This window comes from Geospiza fortis, unplaced genomic scaffold, assembly GCF_000277835.1.
Source record: "Geospiza fortis unplaced genomic scaffold, GeoFor_1.0 scaffold16, whole genome shotgun sequence".
Taxonomy (NCBI): domain Eukaryota; kingdom Metazoa; phylum Chordata; class Aves; order Passeriformes; family Thraupidae; genus Geospiza; species Geospiza fortis.
Genome location: NW_005054302.1, coordinates 6,844,686 through 6,862,701, shown reverse-complemented (window position 1 = coordinate 6,862,701; position 18,016 = coordinate 6,844,686). Strand labels below are relative to the sequence as shown.

At 35.1% G+C, this 18,016-nt stretch overlaps 1 protein-coding gene across 1 annotated transcript in view; it reads left to right on the top strand.

The window, feature by feature from the left end:
* The window catches only part of DYNC2H1 (dynein cytoplasmic 2 heavy chain 1), a 143,167-nt gene that overhangs the window by 87,285 nt on the left and 37,866 nt on the right, over positions 1-18,016 (top strand). The window contains exons 80-82 of the mRNA XM_005417800.2: positions 591-666; positions 2,067-2,278; positions 3,936-4,040. Coding sequence (XP_005417857.1) covers positions 591-666; positions 2,067-2,278; positions 3,936-4,040 — 393 coding nt within the window. The remainder of the gene's footprint in view (positions 1-590; positions 667-2,066; positions 2,279-3,935; positions 4,041-18,016) is intronic.

Here is an 18,016-nt window from a genome sequence, read left to right as displayed (position 1 = left end):
CTAATGCCCCAAGAACCAAAAGGAGGTACAAACTGCAAATGATTGAAATATATATGGAGGTCAGCATTTTTATGGTAATAGTAGCAGTAATTAATAATTTTTTTGGTCAGACAATAAGTGAGATGAATTAAGGAGTAAGGTGATGGAAGTATTTTAAAGACTATGTTTGAAGAATCAGTCCTATTTATGAAAATCCTGTCTGTATATTGAAATACAAAAAACCCCTCAGAAATAAAAAATTGTAATTCAATGCATGATCTAGTCTCAGATGTCAGCAAGTTTTAGTTGAAGTAAATATTGACAGGAAACAAAATAACCTTAAGTTTATATTTTCCATACTCAATGGATTCTGGTTTTTATAAGTATATAAAATTAAATGCACTGTTACAACTGAATTTTTTTATACTACTGCTATTGTATCTTTCAAATAATGCACTTTCGAGGACACAGGTTGTTTCTTTTTTCCTTAAGTATTATACAGCATTCAGTGACCACATGATACTAGTATTTTACTTCATTATCATCCTTGATTAAATGGTCAGTAATTAAATGATCAGTAATTAAATTCTTTGGATTTCTTTCTATGATAGGGTTGGACCAAATTTTATGAATTTTCTTTGTCTGATCTCCGTGCTGGTTTTGAAATTATTGATGGACTCTTTGAGGGTAAGTCACTTCTTAAGGAAAGTCCCATTAGTAGGGATGTTGCATGAGGAGATTTATCTTACTATAACACTCATATAAAAGTGGAGATGCTGTAGAGCTCATCATCAGTAAGCAAAACTAGTAAAACAGAATGAATCATAAATCCATTCTTTGTGTGATTGGGCAAACCAATAATTCCTGGTGCCCAGGGAGTATGCTGCTCAGCTTCTTGTGTCTAGAGGAAGAAATAGGAAGTACAGGGCTTCCTGTAAGATGAAATCTTGCATGTCCATTCCTTCTCAGTGTGAGTTCCCCTAAATATTGAATAAATGAATTGACTGTGAATTGAGAATGAAAGAGCTCTTCATATTGAAACTCAGTATCAGATAGATCCCACTTCATTGTTCTGTTAACCAGTGTTGGAATTTCTAATATTAGTTAATATGGTAAAGGTAATTTTTTTAACTCCTTGCATTTTGTACAATTTCAAAGTAAATTTAGGAACAGGTATGTAGAGATAATTTATGACTGTTGACTTAGATGGGATTCGTGGATGGTTAGTACTTCTAAAATCAGACTTTAGTTGTGCAGACTTGAACCACACAGAGAGGTAAAGAGATTGAATCATTAACTGTCAATGATAATCATTAGTTGTGACTGTGAAAATATATTTTCTTATGAGGGAATGATTGAAGCATTGGGAAACAAGAGTTACCACCAGTAAACACTTATAGTAAATGCCACTTCCCCCCTTCAAGGGACTTAAGGGAGTACCTTTCTGATCAAGCTTTCACCTGCACATGCAAGCTGTAGGATATAAGTAGATCATTGTGCCATGTAGTTATTTTGGGCAACAATGATAGAATGGAGGAAAAATAAGTTATTTTGAACTTATGGGATATGTCTAGGTCAGAGTAATCTAATGTAACATCAACCTGACCATCAACCAAACACATCTTTGTGTTTGAAAGATGACATTTCCAGTAATGTTACCTATTTGGAGCATGATCTGCTTTTGGTTTAATCAGTCAGTTTTTTTACGAGATCAGATGGTACTGTGGTAGAAAATAGTGTATAAAATTTTATTTATGACAAAGAAACACAAAATTAAAATTTTAATAGCATAATTTCTGAAATGCATATAACTAATTAGTTCAAAAAGCACTTCAAGTCTAAAGCAAAATTTCTAATATTTCGTTTGCAACACACTAAATATTCATTTTTTTCTATGCCAAATATTTAAAAACTCTTTAGAGTTCCCGCAGCTTTTACTATTTGGTCATATAGAAGAATGATTAAAAAAATGTAATTATTTGATGTGTTCATCTTATTAGCATAAAGAACTGCAGTGACAAGAAGAAATGCTTACAATGCAATGCTATTCAGTGATACAAAACTAATACTAATAAATTAATTCATAGGTTCCAAAGATTTTCAGTGGGAATTTGTTCATGGCTTGTTTGAAAATGCAATTTATGGAGGTCGTGTAGATAATTACTTTGATATGAGAGTTCTTCGGTCCTACTTGGAGCAGCTTTTCAATTCACGAATCATTGGCAGTTTAAATACCAGAGGCAAGAAGATGAATACTTTCCCATGTTCCATCTCTTTACCGAATTCCTGCAGCATTTTGGTAGGTATACATCTTCTATCACCTAAAAAATTATTAATTTTCAAGAATTATTCTTGAAATATTTCCACAAAGAAAACCCAAGTTACAATCCAAAGGATACCTCTGTTTCTTCAGAAAAGTATCTCTCTAGCATGGAGCATTAACTCTGTCAGTTTACTATTCTGTTTTATGGTATCTGATTGGACTGTGGTGCAGAGCAGCCTAGCTATGAAGAGTTGTGTAAAAGAAATTGGGTTAATTTATGACAAAGATATAATTATGTTTTATATAATTAGTATTTTAACATAAAAGTGTTTTTTAAAGACTGCTAAATATTCCTACAACTTCTGGATGAAACAGGAAAATCTGAAAAATACCTTCTTGCTTCCAAAATTTGGTGATAAATTTGGATTCTGATTCTTCTTCAGTATTTCTCTAGTATAAAAGAGAAGGAATTCAACAGTCTAAACAACTGATGTCCCCTGTCCTTTCACAATATAATTATTTTTGTTACTGTGATTAAGATTCGCTTGCATTCTAATGGAGGACTCCATACTAGACCTCTAATATGAACGGATATAAATAAATAGTATTATCTCAGTTATAGTAAATTGCTGTGATTTGGCATTCTCTACCTGGATTTTGACTGCTCAGGTTTGGTTTGGGTTTTTTCTTTTATTACTTTATTATGACCATTATTTTTTATTTTCTATAGATGTGCTGAGGTAATAAAAACAGAAGGGATAAACAAACCAGGCTGGTCACTGTTCTTGTAGATAATATGGTCAAGTAAATGAATCTTTTTTTCTATCCTGCACAGCATTAATACCTCTTGATATCTTACATGATTATGTATGTAAGAATTTATGGTTCTGTGCCTTCAAGTAGTATTTCCTCAGTGTTTGGTGTAGAGTTCTGCTACTGTTGTTACCTCTAAAGTGAGATTTCATGTTAAAGTGAACTGTGCATATCCAGCACAATTTGCTTACTCCTGCAAGCAAAGACAAAAGCACATGGCACATAAGCAACAGGGTGTAGCCAGACTTTCAGATTGTAAACATTTTGCCTTTAAATCACAATAAAAGAGATGTCCAACACCGTTAGTCTACCTTAGTCTGCAAGGCTCTGTTTTATGCAAGATAGCATCACTAGCGACTATTACACTGTAACCACTATCGATACTATTCTGCATCTCCAATTATTATGCAAACCTATTTTTATCTAAACTATTTCACTTTCTTTGAGTGAATATTTTTGTAGATTTGAATAGAAGTGAGTGTTCTTAATTTTATAAATATGTGTTTTATTAGAATTCCAAATGCCAAAGTTTTTTTTTTCTGTATTGTCATTAATCCTACCTTTAAGTTTTCAACAGAAATATTGTACCTACTTTTCAGGAACAGTATTGGCATATTTTTGTTTTCATTTGATAGCATCACTGTAATCAGAATTGCTTTTTGGTCTTTTAGAGTGAAAATGTTGCATAAAAGGAGACAGTTTCTGATAAATAAAATTAAGAAATCTATAAATGAGGTTACCATAATATGTCATGTCATATGTACTTATTATAATCTTTGTGTTGTGCTCTGCACTTAATGAAATTCTTTTCAGCATATTAATTTTCATGAGTGGAATAAAAAGTTCCCTCTGTTCTGTCTATTCTGTTCTTCTTATGCAGGATTATCGTCATATTATTGAAAGCCTCCCAGAAGATGATAAACCTGACTTTTTTGGCCTGCCAGCTAATATTGCTCGTTCATCACAGCGTATCATCAGTTCCCAGGTAAAGTTGGCATTTTTCATTGACCTCTGAATCTTTTCTGCAGCCATTATAAGATGAAGAACCCAACCACCTGTTCATAAATGCCGTTTCCATAAGAAAGTCAGAGTAAATTGGTGTATTTTTATTATTTTGATTTTTATCTGTAGAATATTTTAATATAATAACATATAATCTTTAGTTACAAGAATATTAATTTAGAACTCAAATGAACAGATAATTATTGAGAAAGTTTCCAATAATATAATTCAGTTCACATTGAAGAGTGGTACGATAGTTTTGCACGTGGAATATGGGTAAGATTTTATGCTTTTGCTGAAATAGAAATTCTGAAGAATTTTTCCAGAAGTTCCAGAGTTCTTCCAATTAGTCAAAAAATTCCATTCCAAATAGAAATACGATTTTTAAGTGAAGTCTGAATGAGAGCATACAATTACTGTATAGGCGCAGTTAAACAGTACAAATCTTTTAAATACTCTTCAGCATAGTTTATTTGACTGGTAAATTAGTTGTGTCAGATAATGTGAAAGTTGATGGATTTGAGACTCTTAAATTGGAACTGTGAAGTGAGGTGTTCTATATATCAAGGCTCTCTGTAATTTCCTGCCCAGCCCTGGTGTGATGTCCTATGTACAGACAAATTATAGAGGGGAAAAAATAAAATTACAGAATCATAGGTTGGCAGAAGCTTCAGTGTTCATCTGGTCCAACCATTCTTGGCAAAATCAGTTGTAAGTTCCCTATAACTGAAATTTCCTATGAATTCAAGACTAAGAATTGCAGTTTAAAAAAAAAAGTATCTAGTTGTTTGCTCACAGTCACTTAAAAAGGGCTCCAAGCAGAAATTTCCTATTGGTAAGACCTCTGATCTACTGAAAAAAAAAAAGAAAAGCCTTTTAGTATTGCATTTGTTGCCAGTCAAATACAGTACTTGTAAATTTGTTTAAATATTTCTTCTCACTTAAATCCATAGCTGTATTGTCAAACTATTTGTGGTTTCTTTAGAACATGCAAACATAACGACATGTAAAGACAAATCAGTAGGATGAAGGTGCATAAGGTAATAACTTGTCTAATACAAAGCTAATGCATGCTCCAAGATTAAACGTATCTCTCTTTGATTTTGTCTTAAACTCATTTACATAAACATCCATTTAGATGCTTTTGTTTCTCTCAGATTCACTGTAGACTGCTGATTATTATTTCAGCTGGGCTTGCATAACTTATTAAAATCTGCAGTTGTTAAAAATGCTAATATTTGAAAATCAGAATAGACTCAGAGTTCCCATGTGAAGGGAAGTAGATAATGAGTGCATTGACATGTAAACTCACATTCTTCTGGTCTGCCATAGCATTGATTATAAGCTATAAACTATGGGTTATGATCTTGAAAATGTGAGACTGCTCTAGTTACAGTTCTGTGAGATGATTTTTTTGTCATATGAGATATTTTCTCATCCTTCCGATAGTATTTTGCAGTATTTCTTTAAGTCTTAGGCAATTTAAGTAAAAGAAATGCAAGATTTTTCTTAAACTGTGCTTCTTCCTCACTGTGAATGCTATTCTCTTTCCATTTCTGACAGTTTGGCAGCTGTTTTAGATCCATAGGTGATCCCATGGTTCACAACTGGAAATTCAGTGGTTGTTTTCTAAGAGGAGTGTTTCTCAGAAATCCATTACCAAGCTAAAGGTAATGGACAAGGGTAGTCAGAAATCAGTTGATACCAGCTCAGCTGCCATGTCTCTAGCATTAGAAAGGTGAAATGTAGTACCATGTCCACTACTTCACTGATTCTCAAGACTTTCTATGAATATTATTAATTTTTCATGCCTAGAAGCGGTAGCTGGTGTTGCTGCAGCAACACACTTTAGTAGAAATAGGCTGCAGCACAGTGCAGCATTTTAAAGTCATGCAGATATCTCTTCTGTAACCTTTGCATTACCAGTGTTTGGGCAAAGCCAAAACATCAATAAAAAGAAAGGGTCTCTTTTCAGAAATTTTGCAAGTGTTGTTGTGTTACTATATTCACAGCTTCTTATCAGCAGAGAACTTTTCTAGTTTAAAAGCTGAATATTGCTACCAGTATTATTTTTACACTGGAAATTACTAATTGATTTATTAGAAATTATGTCTTACAGTATTCTGTAGTGTAATTCAGAGAGAATTAATACTGAATTCATACAGGTAAACAAATTTTGTTTAAAAAGACATGATCTTCTTAGAAGCATGACTTAGTGTTTTTTTTCTGAATGATGTGCTTAGTTGCTCTAAGTAGATGAAGATGGGTAAAGATTTAGAGCCTGGATTTCCAGAGTTCACTGTGTCTCTTTGTTTCTGCCTCACCTGATGTTAGAATAAGCCTTTGACGCATCTCTTATGTTGAATGTGGTAATGAATAATCTCACATCCCTTGCTATGTTCTCTTTGCAGAACAGTGCATTAAAATAAAAAAAAATCTCCACTGCTAGTGCAGCTGCAGGAGTCAGTATACCTCATCCTACCTGTTGCTCACCTGTAGAGAGTTTCTGTACTGCAGCTCAGTTTCCTCATACTCAGCAACAGTCATCACCAGTTAGTTACAGTCATACTCCTTCCTCCTGATCTGATAAACTCTGTATTTTGCCTGCATATTGGCCTATATTCAGGCGATCCAGCTCCCAGTCTAAGTTATAACCAATGATTAGACCAATCAAAATATATGGAGCTTTGCTTTAGGCTTCCTGTGCAATGAGAAGAGTGTGCAATTTAGACACTTGCAAAGTGGGCTTTTGGTGCCAGTGGACTCATCTCTTACTCTTAGTTTTGTGCTTTTATGAATTCTTATCAATAAATCTCATCCTTCATTGTAATTTACTAGAACTATACATGTGTCATCATCAAAATAAAATTTATCCTATGTGATAAATGGAATTTTGACAGATTTGATGCAGACAGACCTGCATATGTATTTTTAAACTTTGGAAAAGCAATAAGAACGATCCTGTTCTGTGCAGGATTTACCATACCTGCAACTAATATGACTTATTGCCAGTAACCACCCTAGGAGGATGAAATGAAAATGCAGAGGTATTGTTTTGTCTTCTTTCTTAGCACAGCAGACATATTCACTGCAGGCACTCTAGAGAGTGTAGCATGTGTTGAGTGATCCCAACAAATCCTGCCAAATGCAAATGACTGCAGCCTGTAAGTAGTAGCTATATATGATCGCTCAACTGGGTAATCTAAACATTCTTCACTAATGCAGTAAATTATTTTGAGAAAAAAGACAATCAGTAGCTGGCAAGTTGCACCAGATTCTTCAAATATGACTGCCAATGATAATGAATATGACTAACACATGGTTTGCTCATTGCTTGTTTTTGTATACAATACAATGTTTAATAATTCTAATAATATCTTGCCTCAGGAATTCAGCATTCTTTTATACATTATAATGCTTCACAGAGAGTATCATATGAGATAGGTTAAGTCTCAGTGAGGTTGAAGATTAGGTTGTTTTGGATATTTTCATAAATGAATGAGTACTCTCACATTATCATGCAAAGATAAAGGATAGTTACAGTCTCTCTGTACTTGGACAGCATCTTGATTCTTTTATGTCCACCATCTCAGTGATGGCACAAGTGGAAGGCAAATCTGTGGATTTGCAGTAGCTTTTTATGACCTCCTTAGATTGATTATGCATGCCTAATTGAACTTGCTTTTTAAAGTGAATGGAGTACTATCTCAAGTGAGTGGAGCCCTGTGCTGGAGCAGGGAAAGACAGTGAGGAGACAGAGACAATGTGTGATGAACTGACCACAGCCCCCATTCTCTGTTGCTCTGCACTACTCGGATTGGAGGAGGTAGAGATTTCAGGAATAAAGTTGAGCCCAGGAAGAAATGAGGGATAGTGAGAAGGGATTTGAAGATTATTTTCTCATTATCCTAATCTGATTTGATTAGCAATAAATTAAATTAATTTCCACAATTCAAGTCTGTTTTGCTCGTCATGGTAACTAGTGAATGATCTCTCCCTGTCCTTGGCTCGACCCATGAACCAACTTACATTTTCTTTTCCCTGTCCAGCTGGGAAGGGGAGTGATAGAACACCTGTGGTGGGCACCTGGTGGCTAGCCAACGTCAGCCCAATACACCTTCAAAATACTTAAGGACATCAGAGATGTAAAAGAATCCTTTGGGACTCATTGCTGAAGAGTCCACAGACTGTAGCTTTTCACCAAATTTTCAAAGAAATACTACAAAAATTATTTATTTGTAGATTTTATATATGAATTAAAAATTTTGAGGTCTGAATACTTATAACCTAAATATTAACTGGGTTCCAGTTCACTTCAACTGAACTTGCTGGAAGTATTTCTCTTCCTGTATTTTGTCCTGTGTAATTTTATTTGCTTTTCAACCAGACCAGTGATACTCTGCAGTTTAAGTGGTTCAGATTTTGCAACAGAATTACTTGCTTTAAGAACCTTTTTCATACTAATTTTATAGTCTCAAATAGAATCCAAATTTTTATATCATTTTCTGTGACAGGGTAGAGGACACAAGGTAATTTATTTTTCTCAGATTTAATTTTTTAAATTTTTCTTCTTGCTTGGAAGTCACAAACTTTCCCTTTTATTTACCAGAACAGACATATTTTTTGGCTAGTCACTACACATTGGCAGCAAAACTAATAAAATATAAAAAATATTTTTTAAGTGTGATAGTCATCTAACAGAGCTTTATTGTTCTCAGAGTTATGTGCCTAATCTAATTGTTATCTAGGCTCCCTGTGTATTAGAGTCCAGCTCCAAGATACCGAATTCATACCTACCAGGGAGTGAATTATGTAGATGTGTGAAATCCTGGTTTATTCACTGATATTATCTTCAGTTAGTGTTTTAATATTTCTTAAAATACCTCCTGTGTTAACACCAAATTTTTTATTCTAAATGTTATTCTAACATTTCCCACAAGTCAATGGTATTTTAAAAACAGATATTGTGGAATTAGAGTTTATCTTTGAAATACACAGAAAGATTTTGTTAGATTTCTAGTTCAGCTCTTAGAGGATATTTTGTTTAAATCCTGCTGGAAAAACTTGTGATGTATTTATTGATTCAAGCATCTCCAAATTCCCCATACTGATATTGGAATAATTTCTTATGAGTTTGTTTTTCTTTTAAGTATTTAGGTACTGTGATAGAAAAATATGATAAGCCAAATTCAAAGCCAGTTGAAATTAAAACAAAGAAACCCCAGTGTAATACCTCTCAACTAGCTTCAATCACATGACTATTATCCACCTCTTCTTAGCTAGTCATCCATTTTATTTTTTGTTACTAAGGAAAGACAAGCAGCTACAGGGAATAATTTGTGCCAGTCTTAGATAGGCATCTAAAATAAAGGAGTGAATCACCTTTTGGAATTACCTATTTCTTTCCATTGACCTTTGAATCAAGCTTTGTAATAATGTCAGCAGCATTTCTAATACTTGTATAATGAACATTTTAATGAGCATTTAAGAGATTAAAGAAAATACTTGTAACTATGAAGTGTTGCTTACTCAGAATACAGGAGGGTTTCTTTTCTTCTGAAAACTGGACTGCTTGAAAAATTAGATTTTTATTAGAACAGGATTTTGAAAATAGTTGTTTTTGTCATTTCCACACTGAGTATTGTAAGAATGTAAATGTAGTTGTTACACTTGCATATCACATCTAAGTATTCAATTTCTAATTGAAAAGTTCAGGATAAGGAAGTGAAATTTCAAGCATCCTAAAGTATGCAAGTTATTGTGCTTGTCTCAAAAACAAAAGAGGGATTTTATTAATTAGTAGACATATTTTTTTTCCTTATTTCATTTTCCAGGGCAGTGAAAGACCAACACATTTCAAAATTTCATTTGTTCGTTACCAGTTTTATTTCATTCAACTGCTAAAGCAAGTGAATGGTTCCCACCATTATGCATCCTCAGGCAAGGCTATCATTCACATTAATGGCAGAGAGTGTGCTTGTGAGACTTGCCCACTATCTGCCAGGGCGCTGAGAGTGCACTCAATCTCCTCGTTGAGATCATTGATAAAGATATTAAACAGAATTGGCCACACTTGTGAGCATCAGGAACACCACTGCTAACCAGCCAACAGCTGGATTAAAGTCCTTGTTAGTATGTTCATGTTCTTTGCATGGGCTGTTTATTTCCCAATATTATCTGCTCCTTTGCTTCCTACACCATGCACAGAGGCCTTAGAATACTTCAGGTTTTATGTACAATGCATCACTTATGTTCTCTTACATTTGGCCAGTGCCTCATGTTTTCTTTGAACTTTTTCATGTGTGTTGAAACCCATTTCACACCTAATTGTTTCCTTCTGGTCCTATCTCCAGCTGGGCTTTTGGCTTTTCTAATTTCATCTTGAATTGCCCGAGCAGTTCTTTCACTGTCCTTGATTTTACTTCTTATATGTTCCTTATTTTTTTTATCTTTCACAGAGATACTCCATGCTTACTCAGTCATTTTGCTAAAAATCCTGGCCTTTCTACACAGTGAGGCGACTTGTTCTGAAGCTCATTCAAAAATAATCTTTTATTTCTCATATTTAATCAACTGAAATTAATGTACTGTCCTCAAATTTTCCCTCTGCTTACTATACTGTATCATATTTTCTCTCTCCCTTATGTCCATTAAACTAGTGTCTTATTTCCTTAAGTCCAAAATCTTAATTCTGCAGTTTACTTCATGGCTATCCTCAACATATATATAAATAGAAATAATAATTTTTACCTGTGTTTGCAATATGGGCTGTTAATCAGCACTTCAGAAATTTTCTTCAGTGAAGTCATCATTAATAATACAGCTTTTTCACATATATTTTGAAATGTAAAGATGCAGAGTTGCAAATAACGGTATTTAGAGGGCTTCTGTGACTAAAAGGTAACTCTTAATTTAAGATTTTATAAGCTGTAATTCCCATGAGAAAATTGTTGATGCAGTTCTTTGATATAGTATAAAGCTTGTATGTTTTTTCTTAATCTCAGTAAAAATCTCATCTTGCAGATTGCTGCTATAAATATAAATTTGTTTTTGTACAGAGCTCCAGTGCACAGTATTATACTACAGGGAGTATTTAAAAATGCCTAGGAATGATCTGTGCCTGTATTCATACTTACTTTCATGTGGGAGGAGTGACTGATACCACAGAGGGCTGTGCTGACATTCAGTGAGACCTGGACAGGCTGGGAAGTTGGGCAGAGGGCAACCTAATGCAGTTCAGCAAAGGCAAATGCAGAATTCTGCACCTGGGGAGGAACAACCCCAGGCACCAGCAGAGACTGGGGGTGACCTGCCGGAGAGCAACTCTGTGGAGAAGGACCTGGGGGTCCTGGTGAACAACCAGCTGTCCATGAGCCAGCAGTGTTCTTGTGGCCAAGAAGGCCAGTGGGATCCTGAGGTGCATCAGAAAGAGCAGTGCCAACAGGTCAGGGAGTTGCTCCTGTCCCTCTGCTGAGGCAAATCTGGAGTGCTGTGTCCCGGGATGGGCTCCTCAGTTCAAGAAAGATGAGGAGCTGTTGGAGGGGGCTCAAGGGAGGACTATGATGCCTGGAACTGGAGCATCTGTCTTACAAGAAAAGGTTGAGTTAGGTCTGTTTCACCTGGAGAAGGGACAACTGAGGGATTTTATCACTGTTTACGGGTATCTTAAGGGTGGGTATCAAGAAGATGGGGCCAGAATGTCTTCAGTGGTGCCCAGTGACAGGACAGGGGGCAGTGGGCACAAACTGAATCACAGGATGTTCCATCTGAGGAAGAACTTCCTAAATATGAGGGTGACATAAAACTGGAACAGGCTGCCAGAGAAGATGTGGTTGAATATCTCCTCTTCTGGAGATACTGAGAACCTGTCTGGAGGTGATGCTGTGTGGCCTGCTCTGGGTGAACCTGCTTTGGCAGGGGTTTTGGACTAGGTGATCTCTAGAGGTCCCTTCCAACCCCAACCATTCTGTTATTCTGTGATTCATATAATGACATTTCATACTCATCATGAATGGCAGCTGAATAATTTCAAAACTTGGGAGATTGTTCTAGCAGAAACTTGACATAGGGAATTAATATTCACAGATGACATCAGCATGACTTAGAAATTATGGTATCTGAACAATGTCAAGTTTAAAAATCAGGCAAAAAACATGTTGCTGAATTGAATACTCCACAGGAATTAATACTAGCACAGAAATCTCATACTGAATCATAGATGGGATTGCTTAAAGAGAAACAACAATTTCTTTAATGAAATCCATCAGAAATCAAAAGGACTAGCTAATTGACCCTTAATGTAGTGACTAAATATAGTATTTATTTAAATAAATACTCTTGCTCTTCTGTCTGTACTTGAAAATGAGAAATTTTGTAGGAAAAACGTTACCTTTTTTATAACTATTTTTTATTATGTGATGGATATTTCTCAAGCTAAAATTAATATTAAACTAATAATGAAGAACAGTGTAGAGCAATCTAGTAAAGTAGACAAGGTACAAGTCAAGGTCAGGAAATGTGAAGCAAATTTTGCCTCATTAAATGTAATTGCAATGATCTCATTGACTTCAATAGAACAGCTTTTTACAATTCTTTTTTTTTTTTACTTAGTTTCTGATGTGCTTTTATTTTCAGCAAGTCACTGTCTGATTCTGTACCTCTTCCTACTATTCCTTGCATATCCTTTTACTTAGGTTAAAACTGCTCTCTGTCTTACTAAAACTGTGATCAGATATATGGTTCCAGTGATGCTTTTTGCCTTGTTTCTGAGAGCAACAGAGACAGAAGGTGTAGGGGAGGGTGTATGAGGACACTGGCAACTCTCAAATTGCTGGATCATGCTTGAGTTTGTACACCAAAAATCCAAGGCTGTCATTACCCAAGTAAGATAAAGAAAAGTATGTACACCCGATATTGCAGTCATACATCTGACTGCGGAATTTCTACTGTATATAGAATAGGTGGGCTGTGGGGTGTGATTTTTTGTCAAGGTGCAGCTGTAATTATAGCTGTAGCTTCTTGATTGTTTGTCAACAGACACAATTTTCTCTTTCATAATCCAGCTCAGCAGGACTCAGAGCATGAATTTTATATTTACTGTTCTTCCATAATTCTAATTATGCCACATAGAGTAATATGTGTATAATTATGGAAAAGTGTTTTCGTTATTGAAAAGGAATTTGTATTATTATTGAAAATCTTATGTTATTACTATAGATTCCAGATGAACATGAATTTATTTTCCTAAAATAATTTAGCAGTTATATAACCTTTCAATTGTTCAGAGCATTTAATTGCTGACATTTATTACATCTCACATCGCAAATACATGACTAAGAGTCTCTAGTAGAAATTGATGAGTAATGTCAACCTGTATTTATTACCCTGCAACTGAGAGATCTGAGTACTTAAAAGGAATTTTGATATATGGGGGGTATTTTGAATACACCTGTGGTGATGCATGAAAGAAATGTACTGTGCCATTAATGGAGTGGAAGCCACAGTACTGTACTCCAAAAAAAAGAGGTAGAAAACATCTCTACCAATTTAGTGAATCAATGCAATGCTTCAAATAACATTATTAATTCTCGTAGGACTGTTGCTGTGTATATGAAAATATATTGGTGGTGCTCTGCATATGAGAAGTTGGTTCTCTTCAAAAAAACAGCTGCCATTTTCCAGTCTCCTTAAATTTTGTCAGGATGTGTGATTAGTTAAGGTCAACCACCTTTTCTGGCACTCCTTTTAGCTTCATGGTCTCCGGGTAATGTGTATCCTGTGGACCTCTATGAAGTAAAACTCTTAGTTATTCTTTAGGAGAAGGTTCAGCTAGGGCTTGTGCTGTCCATCTACAGCATGCTGCTGACTTTCCTCCTTCCTCCCCTGAAGACCTGCTATCCAGAAGGTCTTCCTGTTGTCAGAGGTATATGATACATGATCCTGTTCTGTATAAAGCAAGATACAGGTGTGGATAATGTCTTGCCACGTTTACTTTGTATTTGATGAGAAGGCAGGTATCTGGATAGAGTCCAACCCTACTTCAGATCCTTAATAAGTGGAAGTGCAGCTTTGAGGTGGCCTTGATGGAACAAGAAAAGAGCAGGCATAGACCTACACTGTCTCTTACTGATCCACACGCAGTAGGAATGATTTGCTTACAAGTGCCATTTAAGTGCCTTCGTCCTATCAGCATCCATGGATCCTGTTCTTGCAGAGGGGGTAAGGGACACAGGCAAGGGCTGAAAGTCAGAGAGGTTTCAATGCCAGCTGAGTCTTAGGCTGCATTCTCAGCAATGAGGGAACAGCAGGCAAGCTGTGAGAAACAGGATGGAAGCGCGTAGTTCTGGCAGAAGGGATGTCACACAGAAACCTGCTCCCTCTTGTGACACAGTAAAGACACAGTTGCCCTGCACTAATTAATACTTTCACAGTATTTACCAAAGTAATTAAGCTATAGCTTCAAATTTTACTTTGAGCTCTAAAGTCTTATAAAACCGGAAATATCTCCTTAAACAGCTGTGTAAATGGATATATTGTTTCATTCAGAGAAATGGAGCGTAAAAGTGTATCACAGACATCTTTTTATGAAAATCCTTTTCTTGGGATTTTTTCTTCCTGAGAAGCTGAGAGGCTTCAGGAACAAATGCAAACAATGGTTATCTGCTGCTGTGGAATGCAACAGGTCTGTCTGTGATTGGTCTCATGTGCTTGTTTGTAATTAATGGCCAACCACAGCGGAGCTAGCTTGGATAGAGAGTCTGAGGCAGCTGCCTTTGTTTTCATTCTTGTCCTTTCTATTCTTAGCTTAGCTAGCTTCTGAGTTGAAACTTTTCCTTCTATTCTTTTTAGTGTAGTTTTAATGTAATGTAATATCATAAAATAATAAATCAAGCCTTCTGAACATGGAGTCAACATTCTCATCTCTTCCTTCATTTGAAAACCCCTCTGAACACCGTCAGAGAAATGGGTTCTGTGCTAATACTACATCCTTTTAAAACTGGTAGATGGCAGTAGAGTATCTGCTTTGACATCTGTAGATTTACAGAGAGGACTTTGCTTGATTTTTGTACAAAAATAAAAATCCTTTTTTATATGTTCCATAATCTTGAAAAAAATAGCAGTTATCTGACTAGCAAATCTTTCCAGCTTTGAATTCTTAGAACAGTAATCATATTGAGTTCAGAAATGATCTGGTGTTTTTTAAATTTACTGTCAGAATTTCACAAGATATTTTTGACTGTATTACTTTCCTCTTTTTCAAGTCCTAATACTGTGTATAAAATTTGAGTTGATTCTGAAATGAATACAAGATTTAGATGTAAGTCTGCATTTATTATATATTGTATTTGTGAAGTAGCATTTTTTGCAGTAGCGTGAATGACTGAAAGCAAGACTTTTTCATCTTGTGGGTAAAGAACAGAAATAGATTTTGTGTTCCTAGAAATCTGTCTTGTCTAGGTTTCAGAGAAGGAATAGTTAAAATCTTGACATTTTCTCATTTTTATTATTTCCAGTAATTTTAATTTTCAGGTAAAACATGACTTTTTTAGTAGTTCCATAGGAAGTCACATGAGAACATTCATTATCTTTATAGCTTTCCATTTTGTTCATTATCTCTCATAATTTCTCTAGATGCACATGTTTTCTACTCTAATGTGCTGGTCAATATCATAGCAGCATATGTCTGTAGATGCACCCAAAAATGTGTAATAGATTAAAAAGCTGAGATGCACAAGTAATTTAATATCTTGGTAAATAAATATTGACATTCTTAGCTTGACCACTCTACCTTTCTTAATATATGCAATTTGTGTTTTTCTGTGCTGATAACTCAGAAAAAACATACATGCATCTATTTTCCACTAAGAATAGAGAAAATACCTGGTAACATTTTCTCTAGGCTGTTCATCAGTATTAGATGCATTGTTCACAAATAAATTGCTCTATTGAATTTTTTGCCTAAATACTGTTGTGATTAGTTAACCTTGCTTAAGACAGTTTCTATCAAGATTTGTGATTCTGAATAATCTTCTTGCCCCTCTTTAAACAGACCATTTTTGCTGATTGCTTTTATGTTTTTATGATCTCTTTTTCTATCTCTCTCATATTTTTAATGAAGGTACTCTTTTCCTGCTTAATGGTAGATTTTTTTCACTCTTCTCATTATTCAGAATATTCAGATTTGCATTTGGTGTGGACTAACACAACATGTAAGAGCTTTTAGTGTATAATATATAAAAAGAATACATTGCAATAACAAAGGAGAACATTCAAAGGTTAGGTATTGTAAAAGTACTCTTACTTTGAATACCCTGTATTTTACATCTGTGATTGAATTTTCAGTTCCCTTAGTGCTATAAGTACCTGCCTGGGTTAGAGTGCAAAGGATAGGATTCCACAGACCTGGATGTATGCATCTGTGCTGGTCACTTCTGATCTCACTATGTGCTCGTAGAAACACCATGTTTAAGGCAAGCTTAATATAGAGTAAGTTTTGAAGTTGATTATAGGTTGGCCTGATGCTGTTGTATATATATTACATTGAGAGTAACTGAATTCTTCTCAAGTTTTGTAGCTAGGCTTCTGGGAAATTAAATTAAAATCCTCATTCTAATTTCTATGGCATAGACCCATCTATCTGAGGTACCTATGTAAAAAACTTAGTTTTCCTATGTACTCAATAAGAGAACCTTTAAAATGCAAGTTATCCCACTGAAGATCTGTCTACTGATTATTTAGGGAGGCTAAGGCAAAGGTGATAATATTTTGGAGTAAGTTTTAAGTAAGCTTTAAATAAGTGCCTAAGGATAGGTAAGGGTGAGTTTGTGCTTGCCTAATGTGACTGTACAGTGCCCTCTTTCAACTCAAGAGTTGTTTCATCTTCTTAAACACAGATTCCTAATCATATTCCCTTTGTCATCTGAATCAAGGTCTCCTTCCTTCTAGGTACTTATCTAGTCTATGTGTTCATTCCTGTCCTGTCGCTTTGGTTTTCATATAATCCCCTGAAATGTGTTCCTGATAGTCCTTTTCCTTTTAAATCCAGTTTCCCTTCCAACTCAAAACTTATTTTTGTTGCCTGGAGGTGAAAATAGTTAAGTGGAGCAGTTGCAAACAGACCACAATCCTTTGGACACTTCTGTGGTGCACCTGAGAATTCTGATATATCCCACTCATGGTTTTATTCTGGTCCTTCCTAGTATTAACACATTCTTTGTCCCAGTCCATTCATTTGACTCTTATTTTTACAGGACATAAACCAAAACAAGAAAGGTCCAGATTTGATATTATGGGAAACCTTTTAATTATTAGGGTGGAAGAGGTCATCCAGAGACGTTCTTCAGTCTCTGTATTTGAGATTTTTCAAAACCAGATAAAGCCCTGAGCAGCCTGGTCTGGTTTTAAAGCTCATCATGCTTCCAACAGGAGAGTAGACTAGAGACCTCCCTAGCTTCTTTCTACCATTAATTGTTCTATGATCCTATTAAAAAATACATTTCCCTTTTCATTTTCATAACAACCAGACAGAGACTGATTTGAGACAACAAAATAAACATTTTCTCAAGCTTTAGCTGATTCAAAGTAGCATAGAGTAGTCAATACTGTAAGGAACGTCACTGGGATTTGTGAGAATGAAATACTTGCACCATTCAAGTTCTAATATCAAACTTGTAATCATACTTAAATAGTAATAAGTGTAACTATTTTACAATCTGTAATTCTTTCCTAAATTTGGACAGATGTCCTGCCATCAAATTCACAGCCCATTAGCAAAAGTTTGGGGTGTTGAAGCAGTTCAAAGGTGAGGTTAACCTGAGTCTTTTGACATGAATCAAATGTATTTTCATCTGTGTCTTGAACGTGAATGATTATTCTAGGTTAAAATTTTGAAAAAAATATTCAGGCTGAAAGAGCCACCAGTACAAAAAGTTTCAGCCCAACCCATTAATTAAAAAAAAA